Genomic DNA, 18,397 nt, shown 5'->3' with positions numbered 1-18,397 from the left:
ATTAAACGTAAGTTGCAAAAGCTTGGAGAACAGAATTCTGGAGGAAGGCATCATATATGCTTGCCCTGTTCTTGTATTGTTGCATAGGCACCTTGACCATTGTCAAGGTGGAAGATAACTGACCCAACACAGCCACACGAATTTTCCTCCAGCCTACTGATTTCTATATTACATAGAAAACATCTGTAAAGCACGCCAGACAGAAATTTGTGCGTGCTTTACTAAACAACTGTACAATTTCTAAACAAAGGTCACATTACAAAACAGCACTCTACAGAAGCCTTAGACTACTGAGATATCCAACATATTTCTATATGCAGGCAGGCAAAATAAGAACAGAAAATCAAAAGCTAGAAACAATAATTTTTAAAGCAAGTCTCATGCAATACTTCCCATTTCCTTTAAACCAGCTGCAATGCAACACCCCCATGACATGGTCAGTCAGTCATTCAAGCAGCTACAGGATTGTTGCCTACACTTTTGTTCTTCCCTGACAGCTTTTAATAGAGTTGTCACTGGGAAGTTATGTACACTTAAACCACAAAAGCCAACAGCTCAGACAAACTCTGGTTATCTCATTTACTCAAAGTGCTAGCAGAAGCGTCACATACATTTAACCACAGGGAACAATGTAAAAACTTCCTAAAGTGACTCTCTTGTCTTGAAAAATGGAGATGTCTCACACTCCTAACAGCAAGTTTCTGAACTGCTTGCCAAACCATCACCTGCTTTTTGGACATGGTGACATCCCATCAATTGGCCTTTTATTTCAGTAAGTGCTCTGGATTCAGCTCTAGCAGTTTCTCTCCCTGAACAGTAACATTCTGTCCTCACATACCAGGATAAAGCTTGATCCACAGTTACCTGGAAGCTTGAGCCCTCGTTCACCCTGCTGCACAAGTCCGCTGGGAGGTCTCACAGGAGGCTCTGCCACATCCACTTCATACTGCACAGAGCTCAACTCCTCTTTGGGGAAGGCCTCACTTTCACTCACCTCTTGAGGCACTTCCAGGCAGACTCTATGCCTCTTAGTTCCTATGCGATGCTTGGGCACACTGTAGAAGACAAATCCACATATCAGACTGATGAACATCTCAAGTTAGTTGGTTTTGTTTGTGGACACACAAAATACAGCCTGGTTTGGGTCACAGCATCTTAAGAGCCAGCATACGGCAAGCCAAATAGTTTACAAATTATTCTGCAGACGTTTCTGGCTTTTACAAAAGCAAAATCAGTCATCTTTAGGGATGACTCCTCAACATCTATTAATTAATGTGTTACGGAGCTATGTTCTAGCCAGACATTCTTTACCTTAAAAAAATAAATAAATAAATAAAGCGTTAGGAACAGTGGCTGACACTGCCTGAGAAGTATTCAACAGCAAAAATAAAATGATGAGCCTGTCACAGTCTGCAGCGAACAGGAATTGCACACCAGCATAGCAACTTTCAGCACTGATACTAATGGAATTTGCTAGCAAGTACCTTCTCAGGATCCTAATTCACTGCCTGTTTCTTCTGGCCTCCTAGTATTATGGTGCATATTTCCAGTCCAGGCTTTGGACAGCTGTCCAAAGATGAAGAACTATGATTTTCCAAGCCAGTGATTTTCCTGCTTGCCGCACCATCATCAATTTGCATCCAAACAGTAAAAACAATAAAGGGTAAACCCCATTCCCAAGAAAACAGACTACTGCTAACTCTGCTATTGTATTTTGGGAATGGCAAACATTCAATTGCAGCAGGGCACAATTTCTCATAATCTGAGAGAAAAGCAGAAAGGACTATGTGTAACACTACCTTTTTGTCTCATCCCCATCCACCTCCTCTTTACATGTTTCCCCAGTTTCCATTTCCTCAGCACACTGTTTCCCATTCTTGACTTTTTGCATGAGATCTCCTTTAAGGAATTCTGCTGCCTCCGGTGTTGGAAGAGTGTGGTCAATGACAGTCACATCCTTCCCAGCTTTCCAAAGCTTGTAGCGATCTGGCTGGTATTTTCTTACAAACACATCCATGGAGATCTTCACCATGTCCTTCCGACATGAGCACTGTAATCACACAACATATTCAAGTAAGGCCGTATACTCAACAATTTTACTCCGCGTTCCTACACCACTTTGCTTTCAGTAGCTTAACTGAAGGGGAAAACAAACAAACAAACCCCCAAAACACCAACGCACAAACTCATGTATTTAAGCCTCAAAACTCTCAAGACTATGCCCCAGGAAATCAAAAGGACATACATTATGTTACTCACTAGAAACTGGGCAGAAAAGTCAGCAAGAACTATGAAACAGCAAATCAAAAAGTATCACACTAACTAAGAAAGAAAGCCCTATCAACAGAGTTGCTGGTAGAAGCTGGCAACATTAAAAATCCACGTGCTCACACATCAACAGCCAGCAAAGCCAGGGGTTATAATGAGGACATCAGAACCATATAAACTCTGGGCCAATCCAGAGCAGCAGAGGTTCCCCTTGTCCAAGCATGCCTACAACTTGTGTTTGAAAGCGTTCACTTCAACATGAACTTCTGAAAACATCTCTCTGTAAAGGTGCCTCATTAACATGAGTTACCTTTACAGAGATATAACACTATCCAGTCTAAAGGCTGGGCCAACAAACCTAGTTTGATAAATTAAGACAAACTTCTAGTCTAAACAGTCAATAAATAATTGTTTAAACACCAGGCACAAAATACCGATTAGCCCTGACCACCAAGCACAGCCTTTCACCTTTGGAAAGATGATAATAATTTATCTTTTGTTTTTTTCTGAACTCTTAACCCAAATCTCACTTGATCGACACAAAGATAAGACATGTTACACTCTATTCACAGTCAAAATGAAGACATGAACAGGAGGCTGAGTGGACTTTGCTACCATATTAGAAAGCAAACATCACATCTTAAATGGATATAACACTGAGTTCACCTCCCTAAAACAAACATCAGGGGCTTAATGAGCAGCAGAGCATTAGGAGTGAAGAGCACCTGCATTCAGGTTATTTGTATGCAACAGATGGGTGACAGACTGCTTACCAGTACAGACTGCTTCCCATACTCTATCCACCGAAGAGTAGCAAAGTTGGTAGATTCAGCACAGTTAAATCCATGATTAAAGCCAGCATGATAACTATAAGGAAAAGTTATCATGAATTCTCCAGCCTCCTGCGTCACCTAGAAAACAATTGCAACACTGCATCGTTATTCACAGCTGAACAGTCTACTTTGTGGGTATGCATAAAGGGAACTTCTGAACCCCTCATGCAACATATCTGAAATCCCTTCCACAGACAGCATCTGGAGTTACTTGCTACACTGGATAGATTTGATGTTTTTCTTCACTGTTCTCTTACTTAAGATATATATCTGTTTGCTGGAAAGCAACACTCCTACATGTTTTTTACTAAAACACAACAAAACTGGTCGAAGTAGCACAAAAGTAGTTATACATGGAAAGTACTCCTTGATGAGCTGAGGGTCATAAATCAATTATCAGATACTCATCTGTATTTGTTGAAGGTGTGGGGGAAACAGTGTCTACTGCCAAGTACAACTTCTATCCATACACATCTTGGAAATTTCCTTTTGTTCTCTTTTGCTGTTCATATTCAAGTACAACCCTCAGTCAGCCTTCCCCACCACCCTTCCCCACCAGGCTTTCCCCACCACCTAACAAAGGTTCATGCAACCCTTCTGCCACCCCAAAAGATGTAACAGCTCTTCTGAAGGAGGACTCAGACTAGGACTTTTCAGTGTGCCTGGCAGGGGAATATGGAAATCAACCAAGACAGCAGAACAGAGAAGTCTATAAACTTATGAACAGCATGAAAAAGTCAACAGGGAACAAGTAATACTTTCTCTCGAGGAAGCAGATCACAATGAAATTAGCAGTGGACAAATTTGGAACAACAACAACAACAACAAAAATCTCTCTTCACAGTGTACACAGTTAAGCAGTAAAATTATCCGACATGGGACGTTGTACATGGTTTCAAGTAAAAAAAAAAAAAAACTGACAGAAGACAGAGCCTTTGTTTTTAATAGTTCTTGCTAGATTTTCTTCTGTCTCAGGAACTCTTTCAGTACCCACTTGCTGGGTAAACAGAGAGGCTAGTGGGAAAGTATTTCCATACGCCCTCCCTGTTGCTGTTCTCCACTCTAAGCATTTGCTATTGGCTGCTGTTAGAGATGGGACAGGGTTGCACGAATGTCTTGCCTGAGTTGGTATAAATATGAATACTTTCCCAAACCTTATCAAATGGGATGCCATATTTCTTCAGAATTGAGGGAGAGATCAGTGTCATCTTGTGACGGAGAAAAGCTTCACAGCTCTGGGCGCTTCCTGGAAAGAAACCTGTTTAAAATAAAGGCAAGAAGAGATGTTAATGTTCTGCTGTGAACTGATTTAATTCTTCAATATTTTCTTAAAAAGCTACAATCTAAGCAGTATTTTTCCCTTGACCTAAAAATAAGGACCACTTCATATGAAATGCACTAACTTGCACTCTGAAGAAAAATGGCTCCCCAAAAAAAGGCAACTCCTGCAGATTTGTCTTTAACAGATGCTAGTTTGAAAGAGCATAAGAAAGACGGCACACAGAAGGCTCTTTCTTTGGGTATATCCTTCTAGTTCTGACAATCAATAGTTAAGGATTTTCTCATTAAAGGTTACCCAGACCAGAACTGTGTATAATATAAGCAAACACACAAAAGTAACCCTGCATATATTATAAAAGGTAAATAATCAGTTCAGTCATGCCAGGCTGTGCTCTTAGAAACATTACAGGCATGTCATACTCTTAAGAGAGACGGAACCTGTTGCAGCTGTTCATCTCACCTTCCACAAGAGTTAGGACATAAAAAAATTGCAGAAATACCTTTGGCAAGTCTCTCCAGTCGCTTCCCATGTTCTGGAGGGATAGAGTACCTGCAGTCATAAGAACAAGACACTAAGTTCAAGTGACATGACAAAATCTTTTAAGTTTGACTGGAAATCATAACTGGACATCAAGGCATGAATTAGTCATTTTCCTAATTCCTCCATCTCTATGCTGTCTCTTTCAAAGTTTGACAATATTAGCTAAAAATCTTAATCAAAGACTTTCATCTCCCTATTCCAAGGAAAAACAATAGGCAGAAGCTGACCGTCTCTTCCACAGACTTTTGCTTAAGCAGCCAAGGTACTAAAATGTCTGAGCCATTTAGTTAACAGATTTGTACAGCAAAATGTGAATGGCAAGAAGAAAGGGAAGAGCCCTTCCTGATATGACTCAGTTCACAGTCATACGATCAATAGAACCAGCGCAAGGAGAAACACAGAGCAAGGGAGAAAATGGAACCATTTCTTTCAGCAGCTCAGTCCTAGACTGGCTTAAATCCTTTGTGATACCATGCCACGTGCAGTATCACACTTGTTATGCATGCACGTAGCTTGCAGCATGCACTTTAGGGCTATGTCTCACTTTCTACGTACATGATGGATACCACAAAACTCCCAGTTGCTTTGGTGACAGTAGCTAACACCACCTGCAGAATTTTCTTTCAAACTGGGACTGAGTGATATAAAACTCGATGGAGTTGCTTGCTGAACAAATCAGACTAACATGTCAGCAAAGTTAACTTTTTCCACTTACTACTGTAAAAGAAACAATGGCCAAACAGTTAATCCAGCTGAACTGTCTTGTTTTTTTGTCCCCATACTATTGCTGCTACACGGGGTTGTTCACTGGTCACATGGTGCTAGCTATTACTTTTTACTTCAAAATTATATTAAAAACCAGCCAAAAAATACTGGTTTCCAATAAAACTGCCATGGAAACAATTGTTGAATTTGCTTCAGAAATGTATTTGTAAACAGAATGAAATGATTCACTCTTAAAATGAAACCCATGTACAGAAAAATTCGGGAACCTTCCATAAAAGCCATCATGAAAACTCAAGCACTGGACCAACCACTCAGCAAGCTACAGCAGCTTGCTTTTAGAGCTATACTAAATAGCTGCATTTCAAAATCTGTTAAAAGCTGCCTATTCCCCTAGTAACTGCATGATGACAGGCACATTACCTATGTATGGTCATTGCAGACCCCCAGAAAATCATAAGCAAGCTTTCCAAGCTCTGGCCCTACAGCGGCAGCACTGTCCACCTTATGTTAGGATTCTGAAGAACTCTCTTTACATTAGAGCAGCAAACGGACTTTCCAGAAGGTAACCAAACAAATTCTACTGAAAAAATATACTGTTTTGCAATTCCTTCCAGGGATCGGTAAATCCTTTAGTCAAATCTTGTAACTCCACTACACAGACTACAATATGTTATGGCATTCTTTTTCTACACCTAGAAGCTTCCCTAGAAAACCTTACCATGACTTGGGTTCCCCAAAATGCAAGTAATTAATACTGTAGAGATCCATGTCCTCAGTATGCCAAGCAAAGGAAGTTTTCCACATGCCGAAGTAGAGATAAGGAGTATTCACTCCTTCAATGGTTATGCCACTTTCATTCTCCACGATATCCAGGATTGTGTTCAGTCTGCCGATATTCCAGGCATCTACATGCTGCAAACCATAAGCCGCATGTTAAACAGGCGTCATGAAGAACAGAACCATGCAACTCAAACGGTTACAAAAGATATCAGATGCTTGTAGTCAAAGAGCAGATTGAGACAAATCACTTACTGACATAGCCCAAACCATCAGTTAGTTCACCTAAAACACGATTTTTACATGGCATTAGCTTATATACAGTGATTGTTCACTAAGCTAAGTTTATGCTGTAGCAGGGAAAAAAAAAAGCCAACACAATAAGAACTAGGAAGGAAAAATAATCATGAAGCTACAGACTACGCAGGAAAGAACAGTGTGGGCTTGAGCTGGTGTTTTGTCTAAGTGATGGCAGACTGAACCCTCTTGAACAGAAACATTTTTCACCCCAAACTGCTTTTAAAAGAGTGAATTATCACAATTTAGGAGATTAGCAAGCAGACTAAAGTCTACCTTACATACCCTTTTCTAATGCTTATCATCCTAATACACAATGGCTATAGAGTTGTCCCACAAAAATAAAGGTACTAGTGGATACCAACACAGTGACTGGGCAAAACTTTCCAGCTCTCATAAACATTTCAGGACAAAGCCCCATAAATGCAAGACTTATGCTGCAGTAGTTTTTCCTTTCCAGAAGTAAACTGTATTGCATCGAAGCACTACTAGTTGAATAATCACAGTTGTCTCTTACTACATTACCTCCAATAGCCTTCTTCAATTACCTGGGTTAAATGGAAAGCGTGTTATAAGTATATCATTTACTGTGTTCCTAGGTAGCATGCTCCAGAAGCCACAACTCTGCTAAGACTACCATTAACTCTTTCTGAAAGTTAGGATCAAATGCTAGATGAACATTGCTGGAATACAACACATAGTAAAAAAAAAAAAAAAAGTTATTAAAAAACCAAGTTTTTCTTACCTTCTCATAAAGTGTGCCGTTAACATCAGCACCATAGATGGGGGCATTGAACGTTAGGTTCTTCCAGTACTTTCGTTCAAGGTCTTCAAAGTCCGTGTAGCGGGGTGTGCAGTACCTTAAAAACAAATCAATAAGTAAACAAACAATAAAAAAAAAAACTTTGCGGTTTGATACTTGAGGAGCTAGAACAACAATATGCTTGAGCACTGAAAGTACAGAAAACTACATTAAAAATACCTAATGCATTTGTTACCAGACAGACCCCTACGTATCAAAGCAGCAATCAAAGGACCAGAGCTCTGTTCCTGTGAGACTTAGAAACAAAGGAACAGAGAAAAAGTGACTTTCCCATTTCTCAGTTTACTTTCATTTTTGCTTCCTGCACTTCCCTCAGCTCAGAACAATTCCACTTTCTAGCTGTTGCTACTTAACAAAGCAGGCTGCATTGGAAAGCAGAAATGGTACAGAGAATTACATATAAAACTAGAACACAGTTTTAGGCACCTGTGAAAGCAAACTCCATGTTTCCAGACTCACCTGCAAGTAAACTGCTCAAGCATGCTCAGTTTATCAACACAATATCTGCTCTTGACGTCCATTCCTCCTAACTACACACTGGCCTCCTTGTGCAGCACTGACCGAGATCAAGCTTATGCTCCGACACCTGTTTAAAGTACGTATCTTCCAGGCTATTACATATACAGCATGAAAGAATAACTTTCAGCAAATTATTCTATTGGAGAAACAGAATCCCCAAACATCTGAGGTGTACAGCTCTTGCAAGACAAAATAAGGCGCAGCAGATCACAGCTGACAACTCCTAAGGCATTTCTGAATAGTTATTTCAAAGGATGTATTGCTTAAGCTCATTTTAAGGCTTTTTTTTTTTTTTTTCCTTTTTCATGTCAGAAACATTCCTTTCTGTACTAATCTATTCTATAAAGGTTTTGATGGTCTAACCATTAAGGAAAGGGAGACAAGACTCCATAGTGGAAATACAACAAGGAGAGCTCTGCTGACATATATACCATCTTGCCAAATGAAACAAGCTCTAAAAGCCTATGTCCACACAGCGAGTTCTACAAGTACAGATCATCTCTCAAGGGCAGTATGTTCACACTTCTGCCCAGAAGAAGTCTGTAGCATAGGCCTGATCTCACTGAAGCTAGCCAAGAGCAAATCACGTGTTAACTACATCTTGCTAACAAAACGCAAGTGCAAGCTTACTTGTCGCTGTTTGCGATTCTTCGAAACTCTCGGACTGTCATAGCCTTCTTCTGGATGTTGTACTGTGTGAAGAGGCCCGACTGCCCAGTCACCACCTGCTGGATGGGTGCTGGGATGATCAGCTCATCAATGTCATCGTAACACCTTCGCGGCTTCCATTCCTTCGGAGGAACTATCTGGAAGACCCACAGAAAGCAGGAAAGCATCAGTGAACTGCCGAGCACACCCAGGCATGCCGTGACCCCGGGAAGCAGTCGCTGGTAACTAACAGCTCCTAATTTGCCCGGGAAGGTATCACGCTTAACCGAGTCGGGTTCAGTCTCGAACTGCGAGCACCTCCTTCCCAGTTCCGGCCGGCGCCACCGCTCCCTCCCAGCCAGCGGCGCCGGCGTAAACAAAGGGCGGAGCAGAGCGGCGCGGCGCGGCCCTCCCGGCGGCGGCGGGCCCGGCCTCCAGCGCAGCCAGGCGCCCGCACCGGCAGCGCCGCCGCCGCCGGGGGACCGCGGGCCGGCCGGGAGCGGCGGGCGCCGAGGGGGCGCGGCGGCGGCGGCGCCGGGGCGAGGGGTAGCGGGGCCCACCTTGGCGAGCCCGGCGCGGTGGGCGCCCTGCGACTCCACGTAGGCGATGTACCGGCTGAAGTCGCGGAACTGCTCCATGGTGGGGCGGAAGGTCATGATCCGCGCGCTGGGGTTGAGGCTCTCCAGCTCCGAGGCCATGTTGCCGGGCCGGCCCTGCACGAAGGGAGGGGGAGGGCGGGTCAGGCGCCGGGCACCCCTCCCCCACGCCGCCGCCCCGCCCCGCCCCGCGCCGCCGCCTCAGGCAGGCCGCGCCGCGCGCGCGCGCGCCCCGCCCACCTCTGCCCACCCGCCGCGCGCTCCGGCCCGCCCCCCGGCCCGCCGCCGGCCAATCGCCGCGGGGTCCGCACCAGCCCTGCCACCCCATTGGCGGAGGGCGCCTGCCCGTCAGGCGCGCGGCTCCTTCCTCCTCACGGCGGAGAACGCCACCGAATCACGCCCTTCCCCCCTCCTCCTCGGCCGGGGCGAGCCCGTTCTGACGCGGAGGGATTTGAGTCCACGCCCGGCGTGCTCACGTCAGCAGGACGTCCCTCCGCTTCGCCTTCTCCGCCCTCCGCTTGGGTCGCTTCGCTTCCCCCCGGCCGGTGTATCCCTCCGCACCACGCGCCCAATGAGTCCGGCAGGCCGCCGACGCCACCGCGGCCGTTCCCCACCGTCCAAGCCCCGCCCTACCGCCCCAGCCCGCCCCCTTCCCCTCCATGGACCGCCCCGCCGCCTCAGCCAATCGCAGCCCGCACGCGCGTCACAACCAATAAGAATTCGACGTCCGGCTGGGGCGGGCCAGCGAATCAGGAGGTCTGGAGCGGGGCGGTTGCTAGGCGGATGGTGGCCGGGCAGAGGGCCGGGGCGGGAGGCTGTCGCTAGGGGGCGGTTGCCAGGGGGACCGCGGCCTAGTCGAGGCACCCCCGCGGCGGCGGCCGTTTGGGGCGGGCCGGGCTGCGGGGGCCGCCGGGCCCTGCGGGCAGGTGCAGCCGGCCGGTGCACCGCTGCCCTGCCCGCAGTTTGCAGCGGCGCCTGCGCCCCGAGACTTGTCGGGGTGGGGTGGGGGGGCCGAGCCCAGGCCCGCGGGCACCGTGCCCGCCCGGCCTCAGCGTGGAGACAAAAGCCTCGGCCACGTGCCCGAACGCGGCCGGTGGGGGACGGAGGGAGAGGCGCCATCAGCACGCCCGGAGATGAGCGCGGGGCACTTGACCCACGAAGCTGCGGGTCCTCTCGGCCTGCACGTTGCCCCGGCGCGGCCCACCCTGCTCCCTCACAGGGAAGGCAACCAGGGGCTCTCACTGCGGCCTCCTCGCTGATGCGCCGTGCGGGCACGGCCACGGGCACCGTAGCTTGGCTTCCCTGCGTGCTGCAGCCTTGTTGTGTAGACGTGCCTGGTTCAGATTAGGCAATGCTCGACATTAATTCTGTGTAAATGAGTTCTTTAGTGAGTTAATAGGTGTCAGGTGCTGAATGTGAACACACAGTAGGCTTGTGCCAATTTAACATATTAACCGAGCTAATTATACCCTTGCAATTTCTGTGTGTAAGCAAAGCCAAAGCAGAATTTGATACTATGCAAAATTCTGGCAGCCAGTGCAACCTGACACTGGATCAACTCCAAGCCTGGCCCATGCTAGAGAGTTTTGCCAGCGCAGATAGGTCAGTTAGAAACATGGAAAAGTGCACCCATGGCCAGCATACAGTGCTAATCCACTGCTGCTGTGTTGAGGATCGAGAGCTGACAATACAGCTTTAGCAGGAAATGCTTTTAAGTGTGGACAAGGCCTAACACTTGAGAGAGCCTGTCTAGGAACACCAACTCCTTGGCTGGAATGAGTTGTGACTGTCACAGGTTATGCTGTGCTAAATGCTTTTCAAATGTGTGAGTACCAATACACTTGCACAGGTGCCAATATGCAACCTTGAAAGTAAGCATACACCACTCAAAAGACTTCATAACCATGCTCAGAGACCATGCTTGGTCCACACCTGCCTCAATAAAACCTTAATTGCGCTGTTTGTGCCTCCTGACATGAGTTTCACACTACAGGCATAAGGCTGCCCTGAAAGTCTTACAAAAACTCCTTCCCAATAAATATGTTTTCTGTGAGCTGCTGCTTCTCTGACTTTCTCAGACTCTGAATTGCCAGGCGTAAGGACCTACAACCCCAAGCTGGATTGGGCACATTCAGCTTCCTGCAGACTGAGATGCAAACACAGGCAGCTGGAAGATAACATTTTGAGAACTGTGTGTGTTCCTGGCCTCTGTCAGCCTGGCAGCTGCACTTGCTTTCCTATACTCAGGAAAGACCAACTTTCCAAAATCGGGTTGACATGAGCCACTTTTTTTTTTCTTTTATGATGGTAAATGGCATAGTGTTGTCATGAGCAGAAATGCGTAGGCAGGAAAACTTCATGACATATTTATTGTTACCGTGGACTGAGATTACTTATTAAAACTAACAAAAGGGCAACAATCGGCTTTAATTGGAGGGATCAGAATTTTTGCTGCTCTCAGATATGAACCGCGTCAGAACAGGCAAAAAAAAAAAAAAAAGAAAATCATTCTCATAGGGAAATATTACAAATGGAAATGACGATGTGGCTGAGTTCAAGATGAGCCTAGCATTGTGGGGGAAGGAGCTGCCAAGCCACTGCACAGAACAAGCTGAGATTTGTTCAGTGGTGCAGCTATTTCTTTCTCTTATTTAACAAGTATGTGCCCTTGAAAACAAAATTTAAATAAATGGCATCCCAAAGGGCAAATGCTCAAGCAGTTTGTTATTTAGCATCACTGGGAGGCAAGTGAAGCCAAGACAGAGGCTACACAAACTCTCTTGCTACAGTTATCAGTGTGAAAAAAAAAAAAATTAAAAAAAAGCACAAGAACACCTCACTGCCCATGACTTCACCTTCAGCTATCACCATTTATCTACTGGCCCACCTGCCAAACTACTCATTTTCTGAGTGCCTGCCAGCCTTGCTCCTTACAAGACAGCTTACCTGAGTTTGCGTTAGGGCTACTCAGTAAAATCAAGGCATGGAAAATTTTCACAAAAAAAAAAAAAAAAAAAAAAAAGCAACCCAAAACACAGCAACAAATACTCAGCTCCATTGTTCCATGGGAATATGATTAGTGTGTGAAAGAGATTCCAGGGATAAGAGGCCAAATGCCTCCCTGTAGCCTCATTGTGGAGACCATTCACTTAAGATTTGAAGCATGATGTGGCATTGTGAAGCCAGGCTAATACCAGAGAAGATGGAGCAAAATTACCAGCCAAGGAAAGATGAAAAATGGAGATCAGGCATGACAGCTCTGGGGACAGTCAGCATGGGTCATCTGCTGGGAACACAACCCAAGCCAGCACGCTGGCGCCAGCACAGTCTGGGTTAGCATCACTGCCGTCAAGTGTCTGTGATCAGCTTATCCCCCCACACACACTTCTTTTTCTCCACATATTTTGCTATACAGAGACAAATGGAAATAAATATTAAGGGAATGAGCACTTTTAAACTGATACAGCTCTGTTTCCTTGGGGGTGGGGGTGTGGAGGAAAGTGTGTGAGTGGGACTTCCCACAGAGCCAGCGGCCACAAGTGCAGCCCTCTAACCCAGCTGTAATCCTGGGGACCCTCCTGCAAGCTGAGGGACTTCTTCACACCTTTGGGGGCCTCCTGGGCTTCCTTGTGCATGGAGCCTTTCCTGGCTGTGAGGCTGTCACTAGGCTTTGTCCACCACCTCCGCAATGTGAGTGCACCGATGTGGTGCCAACTTAGTGATAGCCTTTCTGTGGGCCAGCTGTGGTCATTCCTGGTGCAAACCAAGCTACCCAAGAACTAATGGCTCGTGCTGTCACTGCTGGGTCAGTGCTCAGCAAGTGTCTCAGCTGTCTGACAAAAGCATCGTCGCAAGCTTATGGTCGCAGTGCAGGCAGGTGCTCCCTGCCCACTTCCCGGCTGACCCGCTTCCTAAAGCGCCCTGGTTGGTTTAGCGCCTTCCCTCCCAAACACAGCCACATACAAGCAGGCGTGTGCTTGCCCCTGCAGCCTTGCCATCGTGGGCTCTGGCAGTGGTGCCAGGCCAGCAGTGCTGGCATGTGCATGCGTGCATGCGTTTGCACATGTGCTCTGCCTCGTAAGCATGGCAGCGTGCTTTGCCCCGGGAGCTGCATCCTCAGTCAGCACTGCCAAACAGCAGCGAGAGCGACAGGCTCCACCACTCTCAGGTCACCTCGGGGCACAGGTTGGGGTATGAGCTGGCCAGGTGAGGGAGAAGTGCTGCTTCGCATCTGGCACCTGCTCAGGCGCCTGTCTGCCCTGGCAGGACATGCTACGTGTGGCTGAGCTCCAGCAAAGGCAGCAAGGAGTCGGTAATGAGATGCTGTAATCAGGTGCAGGGGGAAGCTCATCAGGCTTTCTCTCAAGCTCTCCTGCCCATCAAGCACATGCTGGTCAGGGCAGATTTGGCTTCTTCCCCGGGAACATATATGCCCTGGGGACCGGGCTCAGTGCAAGTCTGCCCTTTGTGCTGGCCCTTCCCTTGCAGGCTTGTGCTGTTGGTAAATGCTGCTCTCCCCAGGGGCTCCTCAGACCTGTGGGTTTGCATTTCATGCACAGGTAGGGCTCAGGCTGGCCTGCCTACACGGTTCGAACAGCCGCACAAAGCACACCTTGGTGTGGGTTTCACACCTGACCGTACGCCGGTGCCGCTCTGCGCTTGGGGGCCACACAACGGTGTTATCGCTGAGAAATAACTGCGTGTATGACTGTGCTTCCTGTCACAGAGCAGCACTACTGCGGTGTCCCAGAAGGCTGGTATTATGGTGGCCTCATCCAGAACTCAGATTGCCCCCAAAATCGATCACCACCAACCCCTCCTTTTCCTGTAAAACCCCCAAGTGACATCTGCAGCCAGCCCAGCCTGGTCCTGCAGCCAGCACACCAGCTGGGAGGGAGTGGGCAGGTAAGTGTGTTTCCAGCAGAGTGACCATGGGCTCAGCATCACCCCAGGAGGATTGCAGAGCTGCATTCTGCCCCGTCCTGGCATCCTGTGAGGCTGTGGGAGTTCATACCTAGTTCTCACTAGATCAGGCAAGAAGGGCAGGTCCCAGAGGCCCTGGTCACCACTGGGGTGGCTTGTGCAGAGTGTGGCCTAGGCAGAAAGTGGCTACTGGCTTCCTCCTGCTGTTGATGGACCCCTTTGGGAAGCAGAAGGCACCCAGAGAGGGGCACAGCTGCAAGCCAGGAGCCATCCCCTGGCCCTGTCCTGCTCCAGCTGCACTGGGCTGCCGCAGCTGTGGGGAGCTTCTGCATAGCCCAAGCACACTGGGGACCCCAGGAGAGTACTGCTGCAAGCCTGGAGCACTGGGCAGGCCGGAGCCTGCTGCTGGGGAGAAGAGATGCTTCCCTGCTTGCAAAGAAACCCAGGCCCCTCCTGCAGCGTGAGGCTCCGGGGCAGCCCCATGCAGTCACTGGGTGGCCTCTGATAACATATGTTCACCCCACCCTGAATCCCAAGGGAAAATGTGATTTACTACAGTTGTGCTCTGAGGTGCCCATGCCCTCCCAGGGTGTCCTGTTTGGGTGAGGCTGCAGGCTCTCAGCCTGCCCTGGTCCTTAGGGATGGGGTCAGCCTCGCATCAGCTCCTCACCTCTGGGCTTGTGCTGCCAGCAGCAGCTGGAGCTGGGGACTCACTGCCTCTTTCCAGAGCCAGGATGGGCTCTTGCACTGGTGCGAGCAGCACGCTGCTGTCTGCATATGGGATCCAGCCAGGACAGATCCATCCTCCAGCCCCAACCTGCCAGTGCTGCGTTAGCTGAAGAACAGCTTCCCTCTGCCCCAGGGGCATAGCTTCTTGCATCAGCCGTGGGACCGGGGCAGACCGCCTGCTCCTGTGAGAACCCACACTGCTTGGCCAAGGTTAGGCAATAGAGACACCAGCATTCCCCCATCCGGCTTTGCCTCGCAGCTGGATGCAGCCCTGGCTGAGGCTGCGTTATGGGAGCAGCAATTCAGGCTGCTCCCATCTTTCGAATGAGGGTGGAGGAGCTGAGAGCACACACTGCTGCTAGAGGAGAGTGTGCAGACACGTGTGCGCACACACACGTGGGCATATTTGCAAGCAGTGCCAGGCTGGCTGTATGCAGTACTCTGGTGGCAGCCAGGCTCCAGGCCATCTGGGGCCAGGGAGTGCACACCTGAGGCTTGGGAGTGCACACATTGCTCCCAGCTGCAAGAGTGCAGGCACAGGAGCAGCTGTCCTGTTTCGGAAACAGGATGGGGAGGAGAGGACTGCAGGACAAGTCCAGCTGGCGAGGTACAGGCAGAGGTAGGCCTGTGTATGTCTGCTGGGTCAGGACCACGATGTCTGAGTAAGGCCAGGATGACCTGGACAACCACAGAGCCCGAGGTGTGGATAGCAAGGCTGCGCCAGGGAAGCAGGGTGCATCCTGGGCAAGACACTGATGTGAGTAAGGCGGCTGCGAGGAGGTGCCCGGGGCTGAGGGCAGCTCTCTGCTGTGGCCAAGTGTACGCCAGAAGGTGGGCAGGAGGTGAACAGATGCATGCATGAGGGAGCTTGCTACAGGGGGCCTCCAAGCTCCCTGGTGGCACAGGGACCCTGCCTTCTGCAAGACGGAGCCCATGGAGGGAAATCTCCGTCATCTCCTCCAGCCACCTTCTTAAATCCTTCTTCCATGCCTGCTGCTAAGTACTTGCATCCTTCTGCCTTTCATCCACAGGGAGGAGGGATGGGAAGAAATCAGGAGACCCGGGAAGGGAGTTTGCCCGGTTTCGGCAGAGCTGCAGCAGCTCCCTGAGTTTCCTCCTGCTTTTGTCCTAGAAGGCCAACTGCCTTGACACCAGCCACAGCTGGTCAGAAAGCCCCACTGGCTTGAGGATGGGCTGGACCCCAAACTGGGGAGTATGGGGTTTCTGCCAGAGGTGCAGAGCTGACTCCTTTTGCTGAAGAAACAGACAGCAAAACCAGCTTGTATGAAACCCGATTATTCAAATTTATTAACATCAAGAATTATGCAATGATGCTGTAGATTTTTTTTATTAACAAATAGAAAACAGACTGTATACAACAGTGACCCCTACAGCACTATGCATCCACAAGGTAAAAATGAATGTGTCCTCCAACATTACCAACCCTGGATTGCTGATTTCAACGTAGCTTGGATTCTTAACATTCGGAATACATGTGATAATACAATTAGATACCCTTCCACCACCTTTATTCATAACTCAATGCACTCAAAAGAGGGCTGCTCACTCCCTGTCTTTAGTGCAAGCGTGATATAATAAGGAGTATTAATATATAGTACCATTAAATTAAGTCCAGTAGTCTTGCCACATTGGTTCATTAGAACGTCCTGAAGTAGCGGAAAGTACAATATTCTAATGACTTTTAACATTTGCAGGATAGCAGAAATTATAGATACACCCAACCTCTGAAAACATGTGTACTCCCCCTCCCCTTCCCTGCAGTACCCTGCTTCCCAAAGAGAGCCTGACGGCTCTGCTCTGGCGTCCACTGGGATTGTGCTCCTTGCCTTTGGAAAATGCTCCAATTCAGGTGATGGAACGGCGCTTGCACGCACAGAACTGCAGGATTAACAAAAAGGGCCGTGTTTCGCTGTTTCCACCCCATCCCCGGGGAAGTGTGGGACCCGCTCGCTTCTCCTGCCCCCTCCCCAGCGAGACACACAAAAAGAGGCTCCAGAACCAGGAGCCCGGGATTTCGGGTCTCTCACACACAAGGCGACGACAACTCACGTCATATCGGGATCTGCCAATACACACGGTCACTGGATTGGTTTAACACGCATTGTAGTAGGACTGAACAGTTTCCAGCTGACAAACGGGACCGCTTCTCCAGCGACCCCACATGCCCTCCCAAACCTACTCAGGAAATAATGGGGGGAGGGAAAGGCTAAAAAAATAATTGGTAGCTTAGCTCCAGTTCCAAGAAATTTCATATTCTACAGAGGATTAAAAAGCAGCCTACAGGGAATGGAGCCGGGCAGGAACCACAAGCCAGCTGCTGCAAATTACCAAGGAAGCTGCACTAAAATGGGCAGAACCAGCAGTGACTGGGCTGAAATAAACACAGGGCAGTAAAAAATGTTAAAGCAAAAGGAAATAAAAAAAAAAAAAACCAACTCCCAAAGGTTTGGCGGGTCCAGTTCTGCCTGGGCAAAACATTAAGACTTGCAAAAAAATAAAAAATAAAGAGAGGAGATTATAAAAACCACTAGTAACTATTTTACATGTTTAAAAAAAAGATCCCATTCCACCCACCTAAAGCCTCGCTGTGAAATGCAGTCGCGTGAGAGAGAGGGCGAGAGATGCACATGAGCAGAAATTCAGCCAGAGACTGGAAATGCTTTTGGAGTTGGATCCCCATCGTTTGGCGCTGGGGCGAAGTTCCTAAATGCCGTGGTCAGAACAGGTTGGCGTGGAGGTCTGCTGCCTCGGCAGCACCTCGATCTGTACAGAAAGACTGAGGAATGGGCGGCTCTGGCTCAGAGAGACCCGTCTCCACTCCTAGACATCCCCACCGCGACTGGAGGAAAGCACTAGTTACGTTGCATAGTGGTCAAAGCTGCCGAGATACTCCAGCGCCGCTCTGTAGCACAGCTGGTACTGGTCCTGCAAGGCAGCAAGCAGGGGACACATGAGAAGCAGGGACACAAGGACACCAGGCAGCGGGGTTTTCACATGCAGAGACCGCCCGGCTCCCCTCACTCCTCCCATGGATCACCCCAGGGAGACCCACGTACCCACAGTCTGCACCCAGCAGCAATGGGGCCAGGCACACTGGACTGAATTAAACAGGGCAGAGGCTGCAGGTAGGGCATGGCTCAACTTACGGTGGAAACCAGCTCTGCTCAGCTTCAGGTTTCACACAGTTCTGGGCTCAGGCTGGTCTTCAGCACTGGCCCTTTACACATGATCCCTTGAGGACCTTTAGTCCTCCTGTCACCTGAAGGTATCTGGCCAAAAGCCGTGTGGTCACAGGGAATGGGGAGTTCTGGGTCTCACGGGGCCCTGGGTGGAGAGCTGCAAGCACCAGTGATCCTGGGAGGTGAGGAAGCAGGATTTGCCCCAAGTCCAGCTCTATTGGCCCTGGACTGCTCAT

General features: G+C 48.6%; 2 protein-coding genes across 8 annotated transcripts in view; both read right to left on the bottom strand.

The window, feature by feature from the left end:
- The window catches only part of KDM4A (lysine demethylase 4A), a 28,108-nt gene extending 18,144 nt beyond the window's left edge, over positions 1-9,964 (bottom strand). The window contains exons 1-10 of one of the 3 annotated variants that reach the window (XM_064516089.1): positions 9,786-9,964; positions 9,274-9,426; positions 8,696-8,871; positions 7,469-7,583; positions 6,368-6,561; positions 4,883-4,932; positions 4,256-4,359; positions 3,042-3,179; positions 1,800-2,050; positions 865-1,055 (exon numbers count right to left, since the gene is read on the bottom strand). In XM_064516089.1, the coding sequence (XP_064372159.1) occupies positions 865-1,055; positions 1,800-2,050; positions 3,042-3,179; positions 4,256-4,359; positions 4,883-4,932; positions 6,368-6,561; positions 7,469-7,583; positions 8,696-8,871; positions 9,274-9,411 (1,357 nt within the window). In that variant the 5' untranslated portion in view covers positions 9,412-9,426; positions 9,786-9,964. Of the gene's footprint in view, positions 1-864; positions 1,056-1,799; positions 2,051-3,041; positions 3,180-4,255; positions 4,360-4,882; positions 4,933-6,367; positions 6,562-7,468; positions 7,584-8,695; positions 8,872-9,273; positions 9,427-9,620; positions 9,644-9,785 lie in introns of those variants that run through there. The other 2 variants (XM_064516090.1, XM_064516091.1) reach the window with 2 other exon arrangements.
- Positions 9,965-16,241: 6,277 nt separating this feature from the next.
- PTPRF (protein tyrosine phosphatase receptor type F) overlaps positions 16,242-18,397 on the bottom strand; it is a 394,663-nt gene continuing 392,507 nt past the window's right edge. For all 5 annotated transcript variants that reach the window (XM_064516086.1, XM_064516084.1, XM_064516088.1 and 2 more), the window contains one exon: positions 16,242-17,907. In XM_064516086.1, the coding sequence (XP_064372156.1) occupies positions 17,839-17,907 (69 nt within the window). In that variant the 3' untranslated portion in view covers positions 16,242-17,838. The remainder of the gene's footprint in view (positions 17,908-18,397) is intronic.

Source organism: Dromaius novaehollandiae, chromosome 8 (genome assembly GCF_036370855.1).
Source record: "Dromaius novaehollandiae isolate bDroNov1 chromosome 8, bDroNov1.hap1, whole genome shotgun sequence".
In the NCBI taxonomy this organism is placed as follows: domain Eukaryota; kingdom Metazoa; phylum Chordata; class Aves; order Casuariiformes; family Dromaiidae; genus Dromaius; species Dromaius novaehollandiae.
This window is presented reverse-complemented; position numbering and strand designations above follow the sequence as displayed.